Here is a 23,222-nt window from a genome sequence, read left to right on the forward strand (position 1 = left end):
CCACTCCCACCCCAGCCTTAAGAATTCCTAGACTGCAGTTTTTTTGGTTCACAATACAAGATACTGAAGAAGGAACAGATGTTTTTTTGGCAGGACTTTTAGCGGAACCTTTTTTTTTAAAGTGATAAACTGTTTCTTTTTAAAGCACTTAAATTATGTGACCCAACCTCATGATTTTACAGCTATGATACGATCAGAAACAGAACAGAGAGTCCCACTGATTTGTTTGCTTGGCGGCTTCCTCCCAGCATCAGTTCTTGACCCTACTGTGATCTGTCCTTGTCTCACAGGGGGCTCAGCTTCTGAAGCCGCCTCCCCTCCTCAGGAATATCAATGTCCACTGTGCACCACAGAAGAGAGCTAAACTGAGCATCGGAACTCAGGAGGACACGTAGAAGGGAGCCCTAGGCCCATCCAAGCACCTCAGCGTTTGCTGTCCGCATGTCAATTGCCAGATGAGCCCTAATCTGCATGCACCAAGAATGTTGTGGGTGAGGGAAGGTGTCAAACTCGGCTCAGACAGCAGCCCTCTAGTCCTCAGATCTGGGAGTTCAAATCCCGCTACAGAAATGTGAGTGGATAACCTAGAATGATCTTTAAAATACTAAACATCCAATGCACTCTCCTTTGAACGACATGTACATATGAAACACAAATGGGGACCAATAGTATTCTTTAGCACAGTATCACTGAAACATTTCATCACAGAGTTGGCTGTGAGAATTTGGGATTGAGTTTGCCAACCTAATAACAGTGTCAGAGTCACAGAGAGTAGAGTAGGACAAAGCCATACTAACCAGTATGCCAAGTGAGCTAGTTTCATTGCCTGCATTTGGCCCACGTTCCTCTAAATCAGGGGTTCTTAGCCTTTTTTTATGCCATGGACACTTTTGGCAGTCTGGTGAAGCCTAGGGACCCCTTCTCAGAACAAAGTATTTAAATATATAAAATAAAATATACAGGATTGCAAAAGAAACCAATTACATTAAAATAGTTATCAAAATATTAAAAATCAAATTTGTGGTATAGTAATATAATCATAATGCTAAAGTTCAGTTAGGGTGCAGTGAAAATAAAGATGTTAATTTTTCCCTAAGTTCATGGACCTCCTGAAATCTACCTACCCTTGCTCTAAACTATTCCTATCCGTGTACACACCCAAATATCTTTTGAATGTTGCTATTGTATCTGCCTCTACCACAACCTCAGGCAGCTGGCTCCTCTGGGCGAAGAAGATTTCCCTCAGGTTTCTTTTAATAATTCCCCTTTCACTTTAGACTTTAAAACAAAGGAAGAGAATTAGGCCATTTGGCCCATCAAGTTAGCTCTGCCATTTGGTCCTGGCTGATTTATTATACCTCTCAACCCCATTCTCATGCCTTTTGCCAAGAACCTATTAACCTCCGCTTTAAATATTATCCAATGACTTGGCCTCCACAGCCACCTGTGGCAATGAATACCACAGAATCACCACCCTCTGGCTAAAGAGATTCTCCCTCAACTCTGGTCTAAAGGGATGTCCTTCTATCTCTAGGCTGTGCCTTCTCAAGCCAATTCAAGTCAAGTTTACTGTTATTTAAATATATTCCCATATATAACATATATAACCATAGAAACAAGACAGTTCTTTGAACCAGGGTGTAAAGTACATAACACACATAACAAGCAATAACTTATGTGTCCTAGACTTTCCCACTATAGGAAACATCCTCAGCACCTCCACTCTATCTAGGCCCATCAATATTCTGTAGGTTTTAATGAGATCTCCCTCATCCTTCTGAACTCCAATAAGTAAGGACCCAAAGCCATCAATGCTAAACCTTTCATTCCTGGGATCATTCTCACGAACCTCTTCTGGATCCTTTCCATTGCCAGCACATCCTTTCTTAGATAGGTGACCTAAAACTGCTCATAATACTCCATATGTGGTCTGCTCAATGCCTTATAAGCCTCAGAATTACATCTTTGATTTTATATTTTAGTACTCTCAAAATGAATGCAAACATTACATTTGCCTTCCTTGTCACTAACTCAACGTGTAAGTTAACCTTTAGGCAATCCTGCACAAGGACTCCCAAGTTCCTTTGCATTTCTGATTTCTGAATTCACTCTGCCTTTAGAAAGTAGTCTATGCCTCTATTCCTTCTACCAAAGTGCAAGATCATACATTTCCCTACACTCTATTCTACCTGCCACTACTTTGCCCATTCTCCCAATCTGTCTAAGTCCTTTTGCAGACTCTCTGCTTCCTCAGCACTACCTGTGCCTCCACCTATCTTTGTGTCATCGAAACACAGAAAACCTACAGCACAATACAGGCCCTTTGGCCCACAATGCTGTGCCGAACATGTACTTACTTTAGAAATTACCGCGGATTACCCATAGGCCTCTATTTTTCTAAGCTCCATGAACCTATCCAGGAGTCTCTTAAAAGACCCTATTGTATTCACGTCCACCACTGTCGCCGGCAGCCCATTCCACGCACACACCACTCTCTGCGTAAAAAACTTACCCCTGACATCCCCTCTGTACTTACTTCCAAGCACCTTAAAACTGTGCCCTCTCGTGTTAGTCATTTCAGCCCTGGGAAAAAGCCTCTGACTATCCACACAATCAATTCCTCTCATCATCTTATACACCTCTATCAGGTCACTTTTCATCCTCCGTCACTCCAAGGAGAAAAGGCCAAGGGCCTTTTACATCATGGGCAAACTTGGCCACAAAGCCATCGACTCTGTCATCTAGATCATCATGAAAAACAACAGACCTAATGCTAACACCATGGAACATCTCTAGCCACTAGCAGCCAACTCGTAAAGGCCTCCTTTATTTCCACATAGACCTTAACCTAGACCTTCCAGTTTTTGATTCCCTTTCCCTGGGCAAAAAGACTGTGTGCATTCACCCTATCTATCCTTCTCATGATATAATACATGAAATGGACAGTTAGGTCGATAAGACCAACCCTCAGTCTCTTGCTCTCTAAGTCTGCTCAATCTCTCCTGATAACTTGCAGCCTCAAATTCTGGCAACATAGGAACAAAGCAGAAGGAGGTCCTATAAGCTGATATAGGGGGAAAAAATGGAAAAAAATTTCTAGAAATGAATTTAGGGAGCAAAGAGATGAATTAAAAAGCAGGACCTCAAAGGTAAAAGTCTCAGGATTGCTAACTGGCCATGTGCTGGTCAGAGTAGGAATAGCAGCAGTCAGGATGAATGTGTGGCTTGAACAGTGGTTCAGGAGGGGCAGTTTCAGATTCCTGGGGCATTGGAACCAATTCTGCAACTGATAGGAGCAGTAGAAATCTGACAGTCTCCCTGTGCACAGGACCAGGAACAATATTGCTAGGGGGAATGTTTGCTAGTGCTGCCAGAGGGTTAAAGCTAATATGCCAAAGCCAAAGTCTACAGAGAAGTCAGAGTGGACTACAGAAAAGGCAAATGAAAGGACACAAAGGTAAAGGACAATGAATATAAGGGCACTCTATCTGAAAGCCTGTAGTATTCGAAATAGTCAGTGTAACTGTGCGCAAATCAGCTCAAAGAGGTACGATTTAGTAGCCATTACAGAGACATGGTTGCAAGGTGGAGATGACTTGGGAATTAAATATCCAAGGGTGTCAGGTAATATGGAAGGGCAGGAAGGAAGATAAGGGAGACAAGGTAGTGTTCTTAATTAAGGATGAGATCAGGGCAACAGTGACAGAGAGTTAAAGATCTAAGGAGCAGAATGTTGAAAACATCTGGCTAGAGATTAGGAATAGAAAAGGGAAAAATCACTGGTGGGAGTTGTCTTTGACCACCAAATAACAACATTACAGTGGTACAGGCAATAAACTAAGAAATAGCTGATACAAGCAAGAATGGAACAGCAGTTGCCATCGGGAACATTAACTTCCACATTGGATGAATCCAGTTGGTTGAAGCAAGTTTAAGGAGGACTTTATTGAATGCATCCACGATAGCTTTCTTGAACAGCGTGTCAGTGAACCTATGAGGGAAGATTCTTAGATCTGGTCCTGTGCAATGAGATAGGTAAGATTAATAAATAGGTAATTAAAATTAATTAATAGGTAAGATTGGAAATGGTGATCAGAGTATGATTGACATTTCTCATACAAATGGAGGATGGAATAATTCAGCCTAAACAAGGGAGACTAGAATGGGATGAGGGAGAATCTGGCGGTATAGACTGGGATCACAGGTTATATGGTGAGACAAGTGAGGAACAGTGTAAGACCTTCAAAGAGATTTTTCATGGTGCTTAATAAACGCATATTCTAGTTGAAAGCAAGGACAGAGAGGGTGGGGACAGCCAGCCTTGGATAACTGAGGAAATAAATGAAGACATCAAACCGAAAGCTCATGCATACAAAGTTGCCAAGACTAGTGGGAAACTAGAAGATTGGGAAAAACTTCAAAAAGCAACAAAGAATCAATAAACAAGCAATAAGGAAATGGAAGATAGATTATGAAAGTTAACTAGCACAAAATGTAAAAACAGATAGTAAAAGTTTTAAATAATGATCTAAAATGGAAAAGGGTGGCTAAAGTGAATGGCGGAGTGCCACAGGGGTTGGTGATGGGTCCGCAACTGTTCACAATATACATTAATAATTTGGAAGAGGGAACCAAATGTAGTGTACTTAAGTTTAATGACATTAAATTGAGTGGAAAAGTAAATTGCGTAGAGGGTGCAGAAAGTCAGCAGAGAGATACAGATAGGTTAAGTGAGTCGGCAAGGGTTTGGCATATGGAGTATAATGTTGGTAAATGCGAGGTCATCCACTGTGGAAGGAAAATGAAAGATCAGATTACTATTTAAAAGATAAAAGATTGCAACATGCTGTTTTGCAAAGGGACCTGGGAGCGCTTGTACATGATTGTTGGCTTGCAAGTGCAGCAGTTTATCAAGAAGGCAAATAGAAAGTTGGCCTTTATTGCTTGAGGGACTGAATTTAAAAGCAGGGAAATTATGCTGCAACTGTACAGGGTACCTGGAGACCTATCTTTGGAGATGGCACAGAGGAGGCTTACCAAGTTGATTCTGGAGATAAGAAGGTTAGTCTCTGAGAATAGATTATATACTATACTCATTGAAGTTCAGGAGGATGAGACAGTATCTTAAGGAAACATAAATTTATGAAAGGGATAGATAAAATAGAGGCAGGAAAGTTGTTTCCACTGGTATGTGAGACCAGAAGTGGGGGACATAGCGTCAAGATTCAGGGGAATAAACTTAGGATGGAGATGAGCAGAAACTGATTTTCACAGAGAGTAGTGAATCTGTGGAATTCTCTGCCCAGGGAAGCCGTAGAGGCTACCTCATTAAATGTATTTAAGATACAGTTAGATCGATCTTTGCACAACAGGGGAGTTAAGGGCTATGGGAAAAAAGCAGATACGTGGAGCTGAGCCCAGGACAAGATCAGCCATGATCTTAATAAATGGCAGAGCAGGCTTGGTGGGCCAGATGGCTAACTTCTGCTCCTACTTATGTTCTTTTAGCATTTCATCTGCAGCGGAGCATTTGGAATGCGTTGCTTAGTAAGTTTCTGAATCTGCATCTCCTTACTCTATTTCATGGCTATGGAGGCCATGGTAACATTGGACAACTCTCACTTTCGAACAACCAGCTCTTTTCTAGCTGGGGGACTGGACAACTGAATACTCCATGGCAGAAGTTTGTGGATGTTTGGTCATTGAGTATATTGAAGGCTGTGACTGATAGTTCTGTGGACACTGAAGGATATGCGGATAGCATGGGAGAGCAGACGCAAGGCATGAGTTCGTTAATGAAGCTCAGAAGCCGAGTGGAAACATTTTCATCTCCAATTCCATGCAAGTGGAAGAAGGTGAGGGTTAGTCTTCTGAACCCCTGGCCAAAACGTCGGAAAACTTGTGCCAATGCAAAAGGTACTGACCTTAAAATTAAAAATATAAGTTAATGCCAGGCATTGACAGAGCAGAGAGCTGGGTATTTCTTTTAAAACCAGGGTTAAAATGTCTAATACTAGAGGGCATGCATTTAAGCTGAAAGGAAGAAAGTTCTAAGGAGATGTGCAGACAAGATACTTTATGCAGGGAAGGCTGGAAGGCAGTACCAAGGTGGTGGAGGCAGATACAATAGAGATGTTTAAGATAAGCAGATGAACATATAGAGAATGAAAGTATATGGATGATGTGAAGGCAGAAGGGATTAATTTAATTAGCTTGGCATAACCCCATGAGCAGAGGGGCCTGTTGCTGTGCTGTACTGTTCTATGTTCAAACTGAAGAGTATTCTATAACACTAGGTTCCGCTCCATGCCAACCCCAAGTGCCAGCTGAACATCCAGCCGAACGTCAAGCCCTTGCACCTCTGTGTATGCATCTCCACAGTACAGACAGAATCAGCTCTGTATGGTGCAGGTGCATGCACAGAGCAAAAAAGGCAAAGCTTGAGGTGAAGATGTGCACAAAGCTGGATTTAGACTGAAGGTCGACCTAAGGGCGGACGGAGGTGAAGGAATTAGTTTCAATAGTTTTGATCTTTCTACTACTTTATGGGTCAGTATCTTTAAATCTCTTTCTGAATCATGTTGGTTGCATGGCTTCCATTAAAGATTGCCTTTGGTGGGCTTGGGGAAAGTTTCAGTGGGGAGATGACGAGGCTGGTAGAATTACGCACTTGCTTGTTTACTTCAATGGGGCTGAGGTGGAGATGGTTGAGAGCTTCAAATTCCTTGGTGTAAACATTTACTAATAGCTTGTCCCTGGTCTAACCGTATAAACAATTTAGCCAGTGATGCCTCTATTCCTTAGGAGGCTGAGGAAATATAACATGTCCCCAATAAAGCTCAGAAATTTCACTGGATGGCAATTTTTTTCGAAAGCCTTGCTTCCTCAGAAATCTTTGTGGTTACGACTGAACCATTGAAGCTAAACACGAATATAATTTCAGACTACTTTTATCTCTTAGGAATTTGGAAAAACAAGAAATTAACCCCTATTAAATATAATACGTTTAATTGCATAACAGTGCTGATGCTTTCCAATAGTTCACCTAAGCTAAAAATGTTCTGTTGATGATTTTCACTTCCACTCAGTGTCTGAGGCGTCCCGCTTGTGTCCAACAATAATCAGCCAGCATTGATGGATTCCAGTTGCCCCAATACCGTTTCTCCATGACTGCAATGTCCTAGTGAAAACTTTCACCATGCTTGACACTGACAGTGCCAAGATTTGTAGGGAAGAACTCTAAATGGGAATGCAGAATCTTTTATGACAGGTTGTACTTCATGGTTTCATATGGTTGAAGCACGTTGCCAACCAGCTGTATGTAGTTTAGTGCTCTGTAGTTGCCAATAAAATTTTCAACAAAATCCTTGAATGCCTTCCATGTGACTTTCTCCAGCCCCACTAGAAGTTCTTCAAATTGCCTGTCATTGAAGACCTGTTTGATTTGCAGACCAACAAAAATGTCTTCCTTAACTTTGGCATCAGTTATTGTGGGAAACATGTCTCAAATATCAAAATTCTTCATGGACATTTTTGTGCCTGGTGACAGCAGATTCCATCCTGGCAGTCTTGAACCCAGTATTTCTGGTTTTGCCTTGGACAAACCAAAGTCTCTGACCAGCTCATTTAACTCCAGACATCCCACCTCTCCCGGAAGTTCCGGGAGTCTCCCGCATATTAATTGTGGCTCCCTGATGCCCGCAAATTATATTCAATATCCTGGAAATCAATTTTTTTGAGAGAGAGAGAGAGAGAGAGAGAGAGAGAGAGAGAGCATGCGCGCAATGGGAGAGTGTTCCAAAAAAAGAAAATATAAAACGTACGTCACCTCAGACTACCCTAAAGTGTACCCCTGCCTAATAGGGGTCAAAAATAATGACAGTGTTGCTCACTGTACTGTTTGCAACAGTGACTTTTCTATTGCCCATGGTGGGTTAAGACTGTAAAAGACATGTTGAGGTGAGTTTAACAGGTGTCATTCATTCATTAGCATAGCTAACATTATTTAAACTAGCTGGCTAGCTGCAAAGGAGCTACTCTACTGCAGACATGCCACCTCTCCTGGAATTTCTGGGAGTCTCCCGCAAATTGATGGTGCTACCTCCCTGAAATGAGTTTTTGAAGGGTGGGATGTCTGTAACTCAGACTGAGTTATCAGATGAGGCTCAGTCGACATAAAAGGCTCAAAATCTGTATCAGTATTGGCATTATTTTCCAATCCTGGCTCATGCATCATGGCGTCTGCGCCTGCCTCCTCTAGACTCCATGTCTCTGGTGGCTTCGGGAATGGAAGACTCGTTATGCAGCATAGTGGTAATGCCCGGACAAGATAGAAATCTTCTCAGCTTACGTTGTGAGCAATGTTTTAATTGACTTGAATTATGAATTAAAACAGCAAATATAGACAATTTCTAAAAAAACGGTGGGTGATAGGGAAACTTCATGATCAGCAGCCCAAAATCCATAAGATACACCTAAAAGTATTCTGGAAGCAAAATCTTTGTTGTCCTGTGTTTTTATAGACACACCTTAGTATCATATCCAGACACATCATAGCTTGATGGGAAAGTGCTTTGCCCAATGCCACAAGAAATTACAGAATTATGGACATAGCTCAGCAAATTGCGAAAACCAGACTCTCTTCCATGGACTCGGTCTACACTTCTTGCTGCCTTAAGTTTTTAAAATAGCTATAATAAGCATGGATAATGCCAGAGAATATTAAATTTGGGTAAAGAAAGTTATAAGGGTATTAGGCAATAACTAGAGTCATAGAAAGGTACGACATACAGACAGCCTTTCGGCCCATCTAGCCCTTGCCAAACCATTTAACCCGCCTACTCCCATCAAGTCAATTGGAGACAGCTTTTTTTGGGGCAAGAGCACATCTGGCATAGGGAGGGTGTTTAGAGACCAACTGCACAGAGTACAGGGTAATTAAGAAGGAAAGATCGTTGTGGCAAGATATGGGAACCTTGGATGTCAAAGGAGGTGGTGAATGTGGTCAAGAAGAAAAGGAAGAATGTGCAAGGTTCAGAAAACTAAAATCAAAAGGAACCTTTGAGGATTATAAGGAAGCCAGAAAAGAACTCAAGAAGAAATAAGAGTATCAGGAGGGGCCATGAGAAGTCGATTAAAGAAAATCTGAAGGCATTCTATATGTACATCACAAGCACTGGGATAACTGGGGGGTAGGACGACACAAGGATAAAGGAGGTAACGTACTGAAGGGGGAGGATGTGGGTAAGGTCCAACACGAGTAACCTACGTACAGGGCGCAAGGCTCCACCAGGGAAACAAGACTTTGTGGCCTCTGGAGAACAAAATACTCAAACAATCCCACAGTAATGTTGCCCTCGTGTAACAAGGACAGATGCTGACAGCTGGGGCACCATAATTCTGTGCCAGATCCAAACTGCTTACTGCTTTTTATACTGTACCTGATTGTAATGAAGCAGCATTAGGTCGATGTTGCTGTGCAGAGCAACTTCTATATTGAAGCACCGTGGTAGCTGCATGAAATCGATGTAGGCTAATTCCTCCCCCACCCCCCACTGCCAGTGCCACCCATGGTCTGGTTACAAAGTTCAGTAAACAAGACAAAGATACACAGGAATGCAAGATGGGAAGGGATTATTTGGGACAGAGGGACACAAAAGGACAGAGGTAGGTTAAGCATGGGCAAAATGGAGTACAATGTGGGAAAATGTATACGTATTCATTTTGGCATGAATCTGAAAGGTAAAAAGGACATCAGGGGAAGGACTGTGAGAATGCAGAATTTAGGTACAATCAGGCCTAGTGTGCTCTTTACTGAATGATAAGTCAGCCTTGAGGGTCAAGTGGCCGACTCCTATTCTGGATTCATATGCTGTCATGTTCCCATAATTTACCAATGGGAGAATCCACTGGGAGATTAAGCTTGGTTTGATCTTGGAGGTCAGTTGCAACAATACTCACTCTCAACCTCAGATTCCTTCACCATTGTGACTGATCGCAAACACTGAACCAGAGTCATTTAGTTCATCACCAGCCTCTAGGACTGGAATCTCTCTTGGTCAGGTGCCACAACCAGGAAATTTACACGAGAAGTAGGGCATCTTGCACTGCCAACTTGCAGGGTAGGCATCTTCCTATTTAAATACTGGGCACCTTTTAAATATGGGATCGTTGGCAACTCTCGGCTGACCCAATATTCATGGATTCCTTGTCTATCATCTATTCCTCTGTGTTCTCAGTAATTGAACGGTCAGTCCCTCTCATGACTCCACCGCCCTCCCCCGCCACCACCCAATCCAATGGCTCACCCACCATTCTAGAGCAATACAGCATGAAAACCGGCCCTTCGGCACAAATGATTCTGTATATGCCAACCTCAGCATGCTCCCTGCTAGTCCCAGTTGTCTGCATTCACCCCATTACCCTCCAAGCCCCTCCACCTATTCAAATGCCTCTGATAAATGTCGCCATTGTACCTGCCTCTGGCAGCTCATTCTAGGTACTCACTATCCTCTGTGTAAAGAATGATCTCTCAGATCTCTTTTAATTCTCTCTCCACTTGCATCTATGCCCTCTAATTTGTACTCCCCAATGTGCAGCAAAGGGGGTTACAATGTGGGAAAAGACTGACTGTCCACCTTATCCATAGTCCTCATGATTTTATAAACTCTTGCGCTCCAGAGAATACAAGATCCAGTGTGATCAACCACTTTCTATGCAGCTAAGATCAGACACTTTAATTTTCCTTTCTGCCTTGTGTCAGAACATGTAAGAGGCACCTTGAATTTGTGAACCTGGTTTAATTGAACCTCAACGCCCCAGTTTGAAATGATCTGTACCATACTGACATCTGCAATGGTGAAACTACACTTTTTTGACATTGGCTTAATAATGAATTAACTTGTCGTGAAACGGTTTTAACCAATGGCATCTCCGGTCGATGACAGCCACTATCTAACCCAGCAACTAAGTACCATCTGGAAGTGATGTCATGGGTAGATGGCGGGGGTGAGGGGGAGGGTGAAGAAGGCCTTTGGCACACTGGGTTTCATTACTCAGGATATGGAGAATGGAAGTTGGGAAGTTATCTTGTAGTTGTACAAGATGTTGGTGACATCATGTTTAGAAGTATTGCCTTCAGCTTTGGTCACACTGCTCCAGGAAAGATGCCATTAAGCTTTTCTCTTTGATGCGAAGGAGACTTGATAGAGGTGTACAAGATGATAAGAGGCATTGATTAAGTGGACAGCCACAGACATGTTCCCTAGGGTGGAAATAGCTAATATGAAGGGGCATAATTTTATGGTGATTTGAGGAAAGTATAGCACAGATATCAGAGGTAGGTTTTTTTTAAACACAGAGAGTGATGGGTGCATGGAACCCGATGGCCAGAATAGTAAATACATTAGGGACATTTAGGAGAATCTTAAACATGGATGAAAGGAAAACAGAGGACTCTGTGGAAGGAAAGGGTCAGATTGTTCTTAGAGTAGGTTAAAAGATAGGCACAGTATCATGGGCTAAGGGGGCTGAACTGTGCAGTTTCCAGTTTTATGTTCTAAGCTGGAAAGGTGGCATAACAAACCTAGGAAGATGCTTCCGGCTCATGGGCCTGGGTTATATAAGGAAAGGAGTGTGGCTAGGACTTCATTCCTATGAGCACAGGATACTGAAGGATGATTATAGTGGCGTATAAAATCAGGAAATCCGGGGGGGGGGGGGGGGAGGTGGAGAAGAGATGGGGTGAATGCACAATCTTTTCCCAGGGTTGGGAAATCAAGAATTAGGGGGCATAGGTATAAGGTGAGAGGGGGATGATCTGAGAGGCAACAATTTCAACATAGTGGGTGGTATGCATATGGACCGAGCTGCCAGAGATGGGGGTTGAGGCAGGTACAATAACAAAGACATGTCACAGTTAAATGGAAAAGAACATTCTAGAGGTATGTAGGTTAAATGCAGTCAAATGGGATTAGCTTTGATGAGTATCATGGCCAGCAGGAACATGTGAAGGGCTTTTCTCAATGTTGTAGGACTCTAATATTTGAACAATCAAGTATTCAGGAATCCTTAAACGATTCAGCCAGTCAGATACTCCTAGCACTTTAAAAAAAAAATCAAACTAAGAGCTTTGAAATTTTCCTTCACACACCTTGGAGAAGCTCCATTTGAAATGTGTTCAAATTCAAACATTCACATAAGCATCATAAATCACCTATTTTTTTATTCTATCAAGACATCCAACAAAAGTGGAAATACGTTCAGAAATCATTAATAGCCCATCAAGCCAATTGTCTTCCTGAAAATTCTAGTTATCCCCATTTCATGACTTGAAGTAGTACACTATCCAACAATGAAGAAATGAACACACTCGACTTCTATATCATGGACACCTAATGGCAGCAATAATAATTAAAACTCAGCTTCCCGTATTCCACTCCTGTTACACATCACTCACTTCCTCACTGACTAATGTTGCTGTTTTGACTCCTAAAACATTTAAAATTCTTCTTTCCAAACTCAAACATGGAACTTCCCCACCAACCACTAGCTCCCAACCCCCCAGCCCATTCTAGCCTCATGCCTCTTATAACTTTGGCCATTTTTCCTGCTCATTACCTCCTTGTTGGTGTAGAAACATCCAGCCTTCCCTTTGGAACATTTTGCATGAGCTTCTCCTTCCTCCTGGTTGCCTTCTTGAAAGGACATAACTTTGACAATGTTTCTGCACAGCTTGGCCAATTTTCCCACCTCCTCTTTGATTTAACAACTTATTTTTCTTTTCTCCCCTGTATAAAAGCAATGGGGTCAGATCGTGCTGGTCCTGATCTGTTGACTGCACTTGTCATTGATATCCTTCATGTCGTCCCAGCTACTTCAAGGTTGGGTTGCCACCAAACAGTGCAGACTTTAAATAGTGACCAGGTCTCTCGGTGTTCCTGTCTAAAGCTGGACTCTTTTTAGCATTTGTCACTTCCTGCTTATAATAAAAAATGTCAACTTTCCTCTTTGAAATGGAGAAATAAGGGACTAGCGCCTGAAGCAACAAACAATCTGCAGGAGAAAAATCAGTAGGTTATGCAACATCTGCGGGGATGGGGGAAGAAATTGTCCATATTTTAGGTCAAAATCCTGCATTAGGACTGGAACTGGAAGACATAGCTTCAAGATTCGGGAGAGCAGATTTAGGATGTAGATAAGGAGGAACTGCTTTCACCAGAAAGTAGTGAATCTGTGGAATTCTCTACCGAAGGAAGAAGTAGAGGGTATTTCATTAAATATATTAAAGATACAGCTAGATAGACTTCTGCATAGCAGGGGAATTGAATTAAGGATTATGGGGAAAAGGCAGGTAGACAGATCTGAGCCTATGGCTATATCAGCCATGATCTTAATGAATGGTGGAACAGGCTTGATAGCATACTCCTGCTCCTATATCTTAAGTTCTTGGGACTGCAGATGGTAAAATGGTTGAAATTGACGAAAATAATTCATTTAAGACCACTATCAATGAACTTAAAGAACATTTTTTGAAGTGTGAAATGGAGAATTGAATAATGAAGGATTGTGACCCTTATTCAAATGAGTGGGACTGTTGCCTGACCAGTGTCCATAAATGCAGGCAAGGACCAGACACGAAATGCACACAGCACCTTGACTCATACAACCAGACTGAGACTCACGGGTGCAGAGCCAACATTCAGATGCTCCCAGACGGACCCCTCTGCAGTTTCCATGCTTTTGCACTGTGGCAAGAAGATGGCTCTCCAAGGAGCTGCTCGCTGAGCTTGCCCACCATATGACCACAGGTTGTTTTCGTAAGTCAGCAGTCATGGAATGAATTAACCAGGGTTCACATTCCTGATTCGTATTTTTACTGGAAGTCATGCATGCATGAATTTCAACAAAAAAAAAAGCAACCTGTGTTTAATGTAGCATGTTTCCACAGCAGAGTAATCAGAAAATTGTCACAACAGACACTCATTAGGAGATAATCTGCAAAATTATCAAGAGTTTGGTTCAAGAGGTGGGTTTCAAGGGTTATCTTGAAAGAGAAATGAAAGTGATGGAGGTGGGCAGATCTTAAGGCTGTACCGCACAGGAGAAGAATTGGGCCTTTTGGCCCATCGAGTCTGCTTCGCCGTTCCATCATGGCATTTTTGGAGGGTACTCCAGAGTTTAAGGTCTTGTAAGTTGTGTGATAGAGAGACACAAGACTGTGGAACTATCAAAGATGTCCAAGAGGCAAGTGTCGTGGATAGGGACACAGGTAAAATTAAATTGTTTAGGAAAGGAATGTGCTCTTACTGTAAGCTGTTTGGGTGAAATATGTGAGGGGTGGATCGCACTGCAAATTGTTACCTTGAGTTCACTAAATCACCTGTCAGAGGCAGAGTCACTGTTTAGTCTTTTGAAGCCAGTTGAAAGCTGACATTGAGTGGCAAGTGTAAACCCATTCAAATAGAGAAATCTAACCTATTGGCAGATGCCTTAAGTATCTACTGTAAATTGCACAAAGTCATCTTTTGTACGTGGGCAGTATGTGAGAATAGGAAGTTATGACTTACACAGAAAAGGTGGAGTGTAATGGCTCCATGTCGTCGCTCTTCGTTCGTAAAGACGTCATCAGGGAATTCCCGAAGAGCTGGAAAAGATAAATAGATAAGTGAATTGAGTTAACGGAAATGTATTAGATTAAAACATAAACAGGGTCACTTCACTGACTGAGCTAGGAGATGACTAGATGGGACACAGAGGTTAGAGTTTAAGTTGTAGTCACACTCGGGTGCAGCATTGCCACCGGATAGAACAGGATTGGTAAATGTGTGAGTCTCTCCCTCTTCTCCCATTCTGTTTATCTGCTCATTTATCGAGCTGGGAGTGGGTGACTTGTAAAGACAGTTACATGATCAATATACAAATGATCAGTATACTAAACGAACATATACCATCTCAAAACCGTGCAGTGTTTGTGGCTAATGGTGCCAAATACTGTAGTTATGGCCCTCACTCTAGAAAGGACATTGTGCAGTTCACAAAAGGTATCACCTCGACCTGGGGTGGGAGGGAGCGAGAGAGGCTTGAAGAGGTCCAACAATCAGAGGTCTTCAAGGTCTGGGACGGTTGATGGGAACATAAGTGTAGGATGGGAGGGAATGCAATTAGCTGTTGGGGTTTGGGTAGGGATTACAGGTGAAAGACAGGCATAGAAACTGTTACAGGGATATGAGGGTGAAGTCTCTAGGTTTCTTCTAAACCACAAAGAAGGCAGCCTATGCCACATAGTCTATCGTCAAGGGACAGTCTTCACCCCCGGAATCACATTGCACCATCTGAAGTGTATGACTGCGACACCACCTTGAAGGGCCTCCACATAAAATATTTTACAACTGTCTGTTTCCTTGCTCTGAGTGAATGATCAAGGGTTAGTAGAATGGGGGAAGAGGGAGAAGTACAAACATAGGTCCACAAATCCATTGCTTCCCAGCAGACAACGTCATGTCATTGAGTGTGGGTCAGACAGCTTCAACTCCAGTGACTACACTAGAAAAGCAAACAAACTGCCAAGGCCTGACGTAGCTCCAAAGCAGAAGAGAGCGCAAAATCTGCCCTCCCACCCTTTCAATGTGCGTCACATAGCCTTGCGTTAGGAAGACCCGATGTTGTATTCAAGACACGCTGACATTCCTAAAGGCTTTATTCAAATGCACCCTTAAAATGTTATTAGCACAGTATAAATTCAGACAGTTCACTTCCTCACAGAAATGACATTCAGCGGGCAAAAATTCAGAGCAGGCTTGGTGAAGATGCTGAGCCCAGCTGCAGATTTGTCTGGTCCTTCCCTGAATGTGGACTTAGACGTTTAAAGGGAAATTCAGGATAATAGAAGAGCCAAGAGTTCAGAAACAACTGTAGCCATCCATTCTTGTGAATGACAACAATGCATTCTGTGGCTCCTCTAGGTTTATAAAATACTTGAAAGGCTTGCAAGGGCTTAGGTCAGGAGATTTGTTTTCATAGATGGCTTTAAAAGTATTAAAAGCTATCTGTCATTTTACTTGTGGTAATTTCCAACAGTTCGGTCTCTACTGTGATTTGTCTTTAAGAATATGCATTGTGCCACTTTCGTTCGCAATGCTCTTCTAGCTCCCAAGCCAGCTGCTCTCGCCTCGGTCAACCAACATGAGAAACGTACAAAGGACAATGCTGAGGTTAATGGATTGATTATCATACATGATGAGGTACATCACCGTGCATTTTCCAATCACGTTGAATCAAACTTTAGCTATCATCAGAGTGCCCTGTCCTTTCTAAAGCACTAAATCGATGCAATAATTACTGACTCTGAATTTCACAGCTATCATACTGAGACAATCATACCTCCAGCTGATGCCTATAAACAGAAGACCCTTTGACAGAATCCTTGCCGTCTATCTCTGGAGCCTTGGCGTTGTATGAAATTACATTTCCAATCTACACAGTGCAATGTCATGATCGATGTGCAGGATATTGTGTTACTGAAGGTAACTCCAGTTTGCTCAGTTGAAGGCAGATTGTAAATCAGTAATGAGGTGCAAGTTCAGCAATTTCAGTAGAATAAAAAGATTTTTTTTTAACATTATCTCCATATCTGAAGATACATACTTGAACAGGTTTCAAGTCTTTATTTTGAAATGATGCACTCTTTAAACTTTCCTCTGCTCCATTATTTTACAATCACAGACTTCACTCATGTGTTCAGACTTCTAACACTTCAAACTGAACCTACGTTTTATGCTTGCTTCTTTTTCCCCCAAGTAAATCAGGTTTTAAAAGTTCACTTTCCTTGGCAGATGCCTAGGCCATTTTGCACCATCCACCTTCAGCCTCCTGTGCCCTTCCAACCTCTGACCCTGACAATTCACTCCCTCCTGCACATTTTCATATTCTTGACCCTTGGTCATCACAGTTTGCACTCTGAATCTTTCCATCTCTAAAAGTATCCTCAGAGCCATCTCTTGGAACACATTAGCTGGAGGAAATCCTTCCGATACTCAAGACTACAAAATCACACAGGGCAGCATCCTACAAACATCCACCTTCTTTAGCTCCAAAACCTTTTGCATCCTTGTTTGGCAGACCCCTATCAATCATACATTGAAAATTACTGAGTTGGAGTTGGCAGCTCCTTGAGGGAACAAGTTCCACATACAACCATCCTTTTAAGTTCTCTCCTGAATCGCTCAGCTCTGAGTTTAATATTCTCCTTGTTTTGGCAATACCAAGATAACATTACTCCCTTTTTACCACACTAGCTTTTGGTGCTGAGAGTTTAAAAATAAAGGTTCACCCATTTAAGAGTAAGTCTGCAAAAAAGCTGATGCCTCAAGTCCTTAATCCATATTAAGGACCACCATGCACCCTTCTCATTACTACCATCGTGGTGGGCTACAGGAGCCTGAAGACACACACTCATCATTTTAGGAACAGCTTCTTCCCTTCCACCATCAGATTTCTGAATGGTCCATTCATGAACCCTATTTCACTATTCCTTTTCTTATTTATAAAAAAAATTACTTTTTTATTGTCACTTTTTATGTCTTGCACTGTACTGCTGCCTCAAAATAACAAATACCTTGACATACGTCAGTGAATAATGAACGTGATTGTGATTCTGAAGACAATCTGTTGTTCTCTCAGAAGCTTTTGCAACTCTCACCCTCAAAGGGCAGCAGAAGCAGAATGTGTGAATAATTTTGCTGAACGGGTCAATAAATATTTCATATCCAAGGAGGTAAAAAGTTACCACAAGAGCTGGAAATGTGGATAAGTTCAGCCATGAACAATCTGAACGGTGGAGTGGGCATGAGAGGTTAAAGTGTCTACTCCTGCATCCTGATAAGGGCAGGAGAAAATCTGCCATTATATTTGTCCATAGGAATGGATAGGCATTGATATCATTTTTATCGGCATTAATCTCTGAAACTAATTTCAAACTTGTTGCGTCTTTTAACACTTCTATGCATATAAGCTAATCTTATGTATTTATATTTATTGCGCTTTTTTTTTATATAATGTTTTGTATGCTTGCTGTGAGTGCGTGTGTTTTTATGCTGCATCGGTTTTGGACTAACAATCATTTTGTTTTCTTTTACACTTGGGTACCGAAGAATGAAAGTAAACAATCTTGAATCTAAGCATGGATTTTTCTCCTGGGTGCCGTATGGAAGCATTGAATCCACTTTCAGAAGAACATAATAGGAGCGGAAACGGACCGCTCAGTTGCTTAAACACCAGCCTCTCTCTCAAAACCCCCCCCCCCCGACCATTCAATACAACTGTGGTTGACATACGCTGGCCTCAACTCTTTTTCCATCCCAGCTCCCCATATTTTTGCAAACATTTTTATCCATCTGCATCTTGGAAGCATTTAATGACGTGGCTTCCAACGCTCTCAGGAGCACAGAATTCAGAGCGTGACTACCTACCGAGAGAATAAATTTATATGCAGCTCAGTCTAAAATGATTGCTTTCCCTTTTTTTTGTTAGCTATACATCTTTGATCCTGACTCTCTCACTAGTGAAACCATCTCAACATCTGTCAAGCGCCTTTAGAATGCTGTGCTTGAATAAGGTCACCCGTCATTCTTACTTTCCCAGCAAAATAGAATGTATTGTGGAACATACATTTATGCCATTACATACATCTAAATGTCTGCCTGTGAAGATAAACCCTTGAATACAAATGCCAAGTAACTACACTCCAGCTGTATGAACGTCTCCTGTAGCCCGAGGAGGGGCTCACCAACTCCTGGGCTTTGGAAAAGGTACAGATAAAATTTACAAGAATGGTACAAGGTGTGAAGGGATTACAGTTTAGGCTGGGGAAGCCAGGGCTTCAGACCTTATAGCGGAGGCAGCAGAGGAGATTTCTAGAACAATGAGCTGTTTCGCATTCATTTCAAGAGATCTAGTATACAAGAGCAAGGGTGTGATGCTGAGGCTTTATAAGGCACTGGTGAGGCCTCATCTTGAGTATTGTGAACAGTTTTGGGCTTCTCAATTAAGAAAGGATGTGCTGGCATTGGAGAGAGTTGAGAGGAGGTTCACAAGGATAATTCCAGGAATGAAAGGGTTATCATACGAGGAACATTTGACAGCTCTGGGTCTGTACTCGCTGGAACTTAGAAGGATCAATTGGGATCTCATTGAAACTTTTTGAACGTTGCAAGGCCAAGATGCGGAAAGGATGTTTCCCATGGTGGGGGAGTCTATGACAAGGGGGCACAGCCTCCGGATAGAGGGGCGTCCACTTAAAACATATGCAGAGAAATTTCTTTAGCCAGAGGGTGGTAAATGTGTGGAATTTGTTACCACATGCAGCTGTGGAGGCCAGATCAATGGAGTGTAATTAAGGCCGAGCTTGATGGGTTCTTGATTGGACATGGCATCAAAGGTTACAGGGAGAAGGCAGGGGAGCAGGGTTGAGGAGGAGAAAGAAGGATTGGCCATGATTGAATGGCAGAGCAGACTAGATGGGCCAAGTGGCCCAATTCTGTTCCTAGGTCTTATAAGGAATAAAGCAAAAGGAACAGCTTCAGTGGCAGACGGGCTTAAATCCTGACATTACATGTACAAGTTGAGAACAGAATGGAAGAGACATATTTTAAGTAATAAATCATTACGAATAGGAGTGCAGTTTCAACATAATACACAAATTGGAAAACAGTAAAAGGAAAGTGCCTGTGGCAACTGAAACCGAGGAAGTAGAACGGACAGAAGACCTGATGGTCTGCATGGCCTCCACTTGTGCGAGTTCTCTTCTGTTATTTTCTGTGTTGTTATTGATGAGCCCACTGGTTCATGCCTTGAAAATATTTATTTCATTTGGTCTTGGGTACAAATAGCATAATTGGAGCAGAAATGGTGGATAAAAGAGCAAGTCATTAGTCTGTTAGTTCAGGAGCATCATCAGTCTATTCTTGCTGGCTGGTTTTCCATGTTCCCATGGGCAGAGGATGGGACATCTTGCACCAAGGAGTACCCAAACAGTGGAACTCAATCTAGAAGATAAAAGCAAGACTAACACATTTGCCAAGTGGCAGTACTGCACAATAGACATTTGATTCTTCTGACCAATGTTAATTCAGCAGAGTTGGGGAAATGTACAAAGATATGAATGAAATTTGCTTCCACTCTTCAGGCACAGTAGAGTGCCATAATGACCACATGCTTGACAGAACAAAGTTCAAAGTAGAGTAAAGTAAAGGCATCCGTTAGTTTTGTGAGACCATGGGCAAGGTTGTATGGAAGACCAGCAGTTGCCCATGTTGCAAGTCTCCCCTCTCCACAACACCAATGTTGTCCAAGGGAAGGACATTAGGACCCATACAGCTTGGCACCATCGCACAGCAATGTGTGATTAAGTGCCTTGCTCAAGGACACAATGCGTTGCCTCGGCTGGGTCGCTAGTCCAATGCCTTAACCACTTGGCCACAAAGTTCAAAGTAAATTTTATTATCGAAGTACATGTATGTCACCATATACAACCTTGTGATTCATTTTCCTGTGGGCATACGCAACAAATCTATAGAATAATAGTTATAACAGAATCAAAGAAAGACCAGTGTTTTCAACCAGAGTACAGAAAACAACAATAATAATAAATATATAAGCAACAAATATCAAGAACATGAGATCTTGATATTTATTGCTTATTTATTAATTATTATTGATCCAAGAATCTTTTAAAGTGAGCCTATTGGTTGTGAAAACATTTCAATGATGGGGCAAGGGAAGTTATCCCCTTTGGTTCAAGAGCCTGATGACTATTTCTGACCCTGGTGGGGCGAGTTCTGAGGCCCTTGTACCTTCTTCCTGATGGCAACAGTGAGAAGACAGAATGATCAGGGTAGTGGGGGTCCCTGATGATGTTCACTGATTTAATTTCTCCCCCCCCCCCCCCCCATTTTACTTCAGCTGAAACAATCATGGGCTGTCTTCTGCAAAGATCTCAAGTGGTCACTCGAATAAATTTGAAATTATACCCCCCCCATAAAGCTGCAATGGAGGCTTGATTTTAATCTAAGGCTCTGAGGTAAAATATCAGCATGCCGACCTACCTTGCCGACCAATTCTCAACATTCTGCATATTCACAGCAGTAAGCAATCTCTTCACATTGGAACATAGCATCATTAAGCAACAGATGGATCAGACAATCTATTTCATCATTCAATTTCCAGAGACTGGAAGTAACAAAGAGAATCAAAACACCCCTCCAGGTCTCTACGTTCTTGCTCAGCTATCATGAATGACTGAGGCTCCCTTTGATGACATTGAATCCAAAATGAAGTCTTGGATTGGATAAAGGACAAGTCGCACACCTCATTGGACACCAGTCAGTCCCCAGGCTGGCAGTGATGAGTGTGACACTGATCAGAAGGGAAAGGACACAGTCTGTACCAGCAAAACACAGAACTGACTGTGGGGCAGTGTCAGTGTCTATCCCATCAAGCACAGGAAGTGAGCTTCAGTGCAAATGTCTCAGTGTGAGACATCAATCCACGTGTACCTAAGGAGCATCTTCCATGACCCCGGGACGCCTAGAAGATCATTCTAAGTAGACATTTTTAGTTCAGCTTTGTTTTAGTACAATTTATTTTGGTAACAAATAAGCAAGAGGTGGGAAGAATTGTTAATGGATAGAAAACAGCAACATTGGAGGGGAACGATGTATTGAACAAAAGTCAGCTTCTACACTTTGAGTCATTACAAAGCTGAATGATACAGAAGTGAACCCACAGAAGTTAGACACTAAAATTTAAAATGACTGAATTCAATGGAGAGGCACTGAGGCTTCTCCATTTGTCCAGGAAGATAATTATTGCATCTGCTAATTAGTAAAGCTAGGCTGTCACAAAGCACCACATGTCGTTTATTTCTGGAGAACTCAGATCTTTTCTGGATTGCCAATCCAATGCTCTGGGACTGTCCTGGTGTTTCTGGTGGAGGGAGGGGAACTAATCTCCACAGCTACAAGGACTACTCATGGGCCCAAGTACACAATTTGTAAGTACTTTGTACTGATTAATTATAGAATGATATGATATGGCTGAAACACACTGTTTAACAAACATCAGGCAACTGAGTGATAAGAGTATATTTATTAGCTCTGTCCATTATGAAATGTCCTATGTCGTATGGTGAAAGCACAGGGTAGTATATCCCTCCATCTCTAGGGATGCATCCAGCCAGAAAACATGACTCCAAGCTCTATGAACACTAATACAATCTACTTGCTAGCAGGTTGCAATGGGCTGAGTGGCCTCCACAGAGTACAGTTGCCAGAACCTCTACTTCAGGAGAATGAGGCTACCACCTCACAGAAAATAGGCTTTATCAAGAACCAAGGCTCTAAGTCGAGGGTTCCCACCTTTTTATGCAAAGGTCCCATACCATTAACACAGGGGTCTATGGAACCCCTGCACAATGCTGTCCTTTACCTACTGAGTTCGCTAAGCCAATATTTATTACAATTCAATTAAAATGACACGGCAACTGAAACAAAATGGCAAAGCAGCAAGGAGCATGTTGGGGACTTAAAATGACTATGTAATGAGAGCAAATTATGACAATGAATAAGAAATACAGAGAGGTGTGAAGGAAATGAGTCTTACACAATGTGTTTTAACGGCAATACAAGGTATGCAAATTTCAGTCAGAATTTCTGCTAAGGCAGCCTTATGGAACCATCAAAAATTAAACCAAACAGATGATTCTAAACCTAAGTTATAGTATTTAATTCCCACTGGAAACACATCAAGCTTTACAAATCTCAAATTGATCTTCTCCAGGATTTAACCCTCAAGGCTTTTCTAGGAATTAAGGATTAATCCCCGACATAATACAGAGAGAAATAAAATACCCTCTGCTCAAAAGAAAATCACTTGGCTTTTCATTTTGAACATTGTGTTTGGATATATCTATTCAGTGGCAATTTTATTAGTTAAACCTGTACACCTGCTCATTAATGCAAATATCTAATCAGCCAATCATGTGGCAGCACCTCAATGCATAAAAGCATGCAGACATGGTCAAGAGCTTCAGTTGTCGTTCAGACCAAACATTGGAAGAGGAAGAAAATGTTATTTTAGTGGCTTTGACCGTGGAATGATTATTGGTGCTATACAGAGTGGTTTTGGTATCTCAGAAACTGGTGATCTCTCGGGATTTTCATGCACAA

General features: G+C 42.0%; 1 protein-coding gene across 1 annotated transcript in view; it reads right to left on the reverse strand.

Moving 5' to 3' along the window:
* slc24a3 (solute carrier family 24 member 3) overlaps positions 1-23,222 on the reverse strand; it is a 376,276-nt gene that overhangs the window by 155,827 nt on the left and 197,227 nt on the right. Inside the window, exon 3 of the mRNA XM_072265589.1 lies at positions 14,568-14,644. Coding sequence (XP_072121690.1) covers positions 14,568-14,644 — 77 coding nt within the window. The remainder of the gene's footprint in view (positions 1-14,567; positions 14,645-23,222) is intronic.

The sequence above is a fragment of the Mobula birostris genome, chromosome 8 (assembly GCF_030028105.1).
Source record: "Mobula birostris isolate sMobBir1 chromosome 8, sMobBir1.hap1, whole genome shotgun sequence".
Lineage (NCBI taxonomy): Eukaryota > Metazoa > Chordata > Chondrichthyes > Myliobatiformes > Myliobatidae > Mobula > Mobula birostris.